The 6,000-nt window shown below is 59.2% G+C and overlaps 1 protein-coding gene across 3 annotated transcripts in view; it reads right to left on the minus strand.

Annotated features, from left to right (window-relative positions):
• The window catches only part of MGLL (monoglyceride lipase), an 85,705-nt gene extending 79,975 nt beyond the window's left edge, over positions 1 to 5,730 (minus strand). The window contains exons 1-2 of one of the 3 annotated variants that reach the window (XM_058678891.1): positions 5,568 to 5,730; positions 4,117 to 4,261 (exon numbers count right to left, since the gene is read on the minus strand). In XM_058678891.1, the coding sequence (XP_058534874.1) occupies positions 4,117 to 4,241 (125 nt within the window). In that variant the 5' untranslated portion in view covers positions 4,242 to 4,261; positions 5,568 to 5,730. Of the gene's footprint in view, positions 1 to 4,116; positions 4,262 to 4,797; positions 4,976 to 5,567 lie in introns of those variants that run through there. The other 2 variants (XM_058678890.1, XM_004581348.2) reach the window with 2 other exon arrangements.
• Positions 5,731 to 6,000: the final 270 nt, after the last annotated feature.

A 6,000-nucleotide genomic window follows, 5' to 3' on the forward strand; every position in this document is an offset into this window, starting at 1 on the left:
TTACCACACCTGGGTGTGTGTGCCGGGGCAGCCGGTCCTGGGAGCAGAGGGGCTGGAAATGGTGTCCAGCCAGATGGTGAGGTGGCTGGGAGGGGCCCTTACCTGGAGGGGGACATTAGGAGGCTGGCAAATGTTTGGAGCCTTGCAAAGAAGAGACCCCAACTGAGAGAGGGAACTGCACCTGCTCTAGACAGACTGCCATGGGAGGGAGGAAGTGTTCTGGGACAGCCCTGCCCAACTCTCCAGGCATGACGGCAGGTGAACGTTCTGTGGTAGAGGATGGGGACAGTGTGATTCAGGCAAGGATGAGGCTGTCTGGGACCCTCCACCCTATTCCCTAGGGACAGCAGAGGGGAAGAGTAGGAGCCAGGAGCCTGAGCTTAATAACAACAGCGTGGCTCCAAGAACTTGAGCAGCTTCCAGAACTGCCTACTCTCCTCGTCTACCCCCTGCCACGTGCATCACTGGCAGCCCCCAGTTCCATGTCAGGATGATGCCCTCCCCTCCTCACCAACCCTGGGAAAATCCTCAGTGGAGGCAGCTCAGCCTGGCAGAGCTCAGGGTGGCACAGAGAAGGCAGCTGTGGTGAGGGGGTGGCTGCAGGCTGGCCAGAGGGACATGCTACGTGTGTGGCTGGGGTCTGGGGCGCAGGGAGGGGGGCAGTGTGAAGAGAAGGCAAAGTTCACTGGGTCTCAGAGCCCTCTGCAAGGGTGGCAGGAGAAAGGCCAGACAGGGACAGACTAGCTGGAGATGGAAAGGCCAAGCCACTACAGAAGCCATGGGGGCCGCCTGAAGCCACAGCGAAAGCTGCCTTCAGATGGCCAAGTGCACGCGGCACGAGGGGCAGGTGCACCAGACAGGAAGACGCAGGGCCGTGGTGTGGGCATCCAACTTACCCTTCACCCACCTGTCACAAGCCCTACTGACGGACCACAAACACCATGCCAGGCAGGGGTTAAGCACCCTGACCCTCTCACAGCCCCCCTGGCCACTCAGAACTAAATGAGGACATCCTTGGAGCCCAGGCCATCAGATCCCAGGCACCTCCTGGCCTGAAGGGGTTGTTCACCCCTCTACCATGGCCATGGCATGCATTCCGTAGCTGCTGGATTCAGAGTTGCCCTTTACATGGGATGAAGACCACTCAATAAATTATATGGGGAACAAGAGGCCAAATATCCCTCCAGAGCACAAGAGCAATGGCAAACCGCCCCGTAACAAGACACACACACATGCTCCCGACAGGCCCAGGGTCTGTGAAAGCAGCCGAAGTGCTGGGGTTCCAGCTACATGTGGCAGGTTAGCTGGGGCAGAACAAACTTTCACCTAATTCCCACTGGTAATATGTTACTTGGAAACAACAAGGGGGAAATGAATTAACTCTATTACTCTTTACCCAGGGGAAGTGATCTTTACCCGAACTCCAAGTAGAGCCAAGGTGGGGAGAACCCCATCTGTGAACTCCACTGCAGGCCTGCAGGGCAGGGCCATCTGGGGTGGACGCTGACCTTGAGCCTCTATTGAATCATCCTCACCCTGCTTCACAGACGGATGAGAAGAGGAAATGAAAGCATTCGGGCTCAGGGTCTTGCCCAGGCCCTGGAACGCGTCCCTGGCACTCACTGCCCAGAAGTTCATTCTGTTCTACCGTAAGTATGACCCTTGCCATGACAATGAACCCTTCCAGGAGGCCATGAACTTGCCAAGTGGATGGCTGGTCTCCCTGCTCTGTATGAGTAGACCAGCACTGACCCTGCAGATCCCCAAGGCTCACCCAAGAGAGGCTTTCTCTTTCCCCTTTCCCTGGTATTGATAAGGGCACAGCCTGCTTCCCAGGAACCGGCTAAGCCGGTTTGCCTGATTGCCGCTGGCACCTGCAGCTGGCTCCCAGGTACTGCAGAACCAACCTTGAGTCCAGCAAGTGCTGTGGGGGGGCTCAAGGAGTTGAGGGGGGAGGTGGAGGGAAAGCTCACTAACTGGAAAACCAACCCAAACCTGAGCTAGCTAAGCAAAGCAATTGTGGATCTGGTACAGGTGGTCCAGGGGCCCCCGGGGCATCTGTGAGAAAGATAACATGAGAACAGAGGTCATTGGGCCCACATGTCATGGTTGGTAGAGGAGACCCAACAAGTTCAGTCTCGTCTCTGCCTCCCTCTCTGTCTCTGTCTATCAGTAAGGACAAAAGGATCTCAGGGGGTCCAGAAGTTGGGGGGAAGTTGAGGCCCATGTGACCTAGCCCAAAGCAGACAGGATGGAGCTGTCCTGCACAGAGTGTGGCACCATCTTGGGGACCATGCAAGAGGGCAAGCTACAGAGCAGCCAGGCTCAGTTGTGCTCGGTACACATCCAGACCAACTCTGGCCACTCTGCCTGCCAGGGTCCCTCCCCTGTGACCCCCACATCCCTCCCAAGGTGCAGCAACGGGTTAACACTGCCAAGGCAGGGGGCTTCCAGGACCCTGTTCTGTTCTAATTAGTTAGGGCTGGATATGAAATGCTGGGGAGCCTCCAGACCCCACCGCAAAAGGGAGTTCACGGGTCTGCATCAACTCCAGGGGGTAGAGCCAGTAGGCCTGGCCCAGCCACGCGACCTGGGCAGGTCCCATGACCTCACCACCCTCCTTCCCCAGGACGCGAGCAGTGCGACGGAAAGGGTGCACCGAGCCATGAACGCTGCTGGCTCTGAAGCTGTCTTCATTTCGGTCCCTCTGCCCTGAACTTGGCCCAGACCCACTCATTTCTTGCGAATCCTAAACGCTCTTGACCTCCACCCCCTTTCTTAACACCCAATCACCATCCTCCACAGGACACACGCTGACTTTCAGAAGTCGAGCTCAGCTGGAGCTGTGTGGAGCTGCCATCTCTAACTGGAGCAGAAGTGGCACGGCGGAGGGAGAGCTGCCTGCTACACAACTTCAGCTCCAAGATTGTGAAAACCACCCACAGCCGAGGGGAGGGCGGCCAACTCGGCCATTCGCAACCCACTCCTCTGGGGCCGGGGACTGCAGGCCCGCTCCATTGTGCAAACTAGGACAACCTCACAGCTCAAATGACCAAGCCCCAGAGCCTCAGACCGGACATTGGCAAGGCCTCCTTCTTTTGGTGCAGCAGCGATCAAACAACTCAGCGCATAACCATTTCCTCGCAAGAAATTAAACCAAGAACACAGAACCAGCTAAGTCAGGGGCAGAGAATGAAATGATTCCACTCTCTGTCCCTCCCTGGTTCCCCTCTCCCCTTCTAAGGCAGGAAATTAAAAAAAAAAAGATATTCTCAGAACTGCTAGAAACTCTTAGCCCATTAACCACAGCAAAGTTGTACTGCGCCCCTGTAGCCAGGATTATTAAGCTAGGTCTCCACGAGTCTCTAGATTCACACACACATACACCTCATCAAAGACATGGGAGAAATTGTGTTGGGTGGTCAAGGAGACACAGAGGGATAATGTAACCCGGACCCCATCGTGATCCCTGCGAGACAGGTCAAGCCCCTGGAGCAGGAACGGCTCCCCTGTCACCAGGCCACTGGGCTGACACATGTGACATCTCTCCCCGAATAACACGAACAAGCAGGGTTTTCCTGCTCCATCCAAGAGCAGGGAAGCAGCAGGAGACCAGCTGTCTGATCTGTGCGGTGCCCGGCGCCCGCTCCCAACAGCCGGGCAGAGCTCTGATGGGAAAATGCACCAAGCCATGGAGCTGCCAAGGAACATGGAGGAAAGACGCCACCCGCCCCAGCCCCTCTCTTCCTTGGCCACACATGTATGTTCCTGTCAAGAGCTCTGAACCCACAGGAAAGGCAAGGCCAGCACCTCTGGTCTTGCTTGGACTGCAAACCATCAGTTCCCCCCCAAGAAATTGAGTCAAGTGGATTTTTTTTTTTGTAAACTGCCAAATGGTAGGAACCCTATTCTAGCCCATGATGAACAAGCAAGTTCTGGTTTTAAAATACTTATATATACATACATACATACACATATATAAAGTCTATAACCTGGTTGTATTGATACTCAGCTGGGACACGTAGCAGGTGGGTCACAGAGCAGGTGGTCCCCCAGGACAGCGAAGAATCAGGTACAGCCCCAGAAAACTGGGGGACAGGGTAAGGGGTGACTTACTTGGGTGTGCCCGTGGGCTTCCAGTACTTGCAGAAGAGGTACTGTCCATCAGCGTTGACCAGGTGCGGGAGGTCCCGGTAGGGCACGTTCTGTGGGGTCCGCCGCGGCGAACTTTCCTCAGGCATCCTGGAGCGGTCTTGGAGCCCTTGAAGAGAGAGTGGACAGATGCCAAAGTCAGGTGGACTCGGGCGAGAGCCTTGCCCAGAGCCACTAACATTTCGTTAACCAGTTTAGAAAAAGAAAAAAAAATTAATTCCAAAGCTTTTTAAAAATTGCATGTATTTCTTGCAAACCTCTCTAAGACTGAAAAAGCCCATTTGTCCTTAAGAAAAAGCTCACTTTTATTTAAGTGCCTCCTTACAGTCCCCCCTCCCGCCCCCTACCTTCCCATCTGTGTTTATTTTAAATCATTTCAGGAAACTTCATCTTTAAAGACTATTTTAGCTGTAATCAAGTGGAAACGACAGCTAGCTCCCTGGGTACAAAGACCCAGCTGCGAGAAGCCCCGATCTAGCTAAAAACCTCCCAGGAACAGTTTTGGGGGTGTGGGGGGGTTGGACGCCAGAGCGAGGCAGAGGAATGCTCCGTTCCATTGCCGATAGCTCGCCAGCTCGCCAGCTCGCCAGCTCGCCTGCCCGCCTGCCCGCCCGCGGCTGAGATGCCCAAGATGCGACCGCAGACCTGTTTCCATTCCGCCCCGGCGTTCCTTCGCATCCCACGCCCGCGGCAGCCTGGAGGGTCAGCGCCCGGAGAGCCAGGGCCATCTGCTCATCGCCGCGGCCCCGGGCAGCGTGCGGGCGGCCGCCAAGCCGAGCCCACCCGCGCCGCGCTGTCCTGCCCGCAAGGGCTGTGGGTGCCGAGCCTGGAGCCTGCGCCCCGCTCCTCCCCGCTCCCAGCGCCGGGAGCTTGCCCCCCCTCCCCGGGGCGGGACCCGGCGCCTGCGGTCCCCACTTCTAGTTAGTGTCATCACTTTTCCTAAACAAATCCCCGGAAGGGCCGAGGAGGGATGCTTGGGCACCGCGAACGCGAGGGCCCCCCTGCATCCACACACAGGCGCCCCTCAGGATGACGTCCCCCTCCCCACCCACTCCCAGGGTTTCTAGGCAAACTTTGCTTCCCGTGCGTTCCCAACAGCGTGGGGAACCGGGCTCCCGCGCCTGTCACTGCCAATGCCGCCAAAGGCAGCCCCTGGGGACGTGGTCACTGTCCGAGCACCAGCGGCTGCAAGACACGGCTGCTGGGGACAAGTTGGTTTGGGGGCTGGCGCGAGGTAGCAGGCAGGGCGCGCGCCCGCACACACGCGCGCGCTGCCACGCGCACCGCCACGCGCGCCAGACACACGCACGCGGGAGGGGGTGCCCAGGCTCGCCGAGCGCGCTGAGGACCCCGATGCCGGCATCGCCTCTGGCGGCGGCACTCGCAGGCTGGGGCGGGGGTCCAGGGACAGTTACCGGGGGGCCACGAGCGCCGCAGTCGCGTTCCCCGAGCGCCGCGGATCCTCGTCTGCGGCGGGCCAGGGCCGGGACGAGCTGCGCGCGGCCGGCTCCGCGGCGACAGGGCGCGGCGTCTGCGCCGCCACTTTATCCCCGGGCCGGCTCGGCGGTGGGGGCGGCCCGAGGTGGGTGGGGACGCGCGGGACCGGCGGGCGGCGCACGGAGGCGGCGCCCCGGGGCCCACGTGTGCCCGGCCCGCGGGGAGGAGCGGGGGCGCGGCCCACGAACCCGGCCACGATCTCCTCCCCACCGGCTTCCCTGGCAGCCGCGCCCCGGGGTGGCGGCCTGGGAACTGTCAGGGGGCCCTGATCCAGAGAGCGCGGCTCTCCAGGGCCTTGGTGTGGAAGGGCGCCTGCACTGCTCCCAGGCGCGCGCACGGAGCTGTTCCCGG

Source organism: Ochotona princeps, chromosome 21 (assembly GCF_030435755.1).
Source record: "Ochotona princeps isolate mOchPri1 chromosome 21, mOchPri1.hap1, whole genome shotgun sequence".
Taxonomy (NCBI): domain Eukaryota; kingdom Metazoa; phylum Chordata; class Mammalia; order Lagomorpha; family Ochotonidae; genus Ochotona; species Ochotona princeps.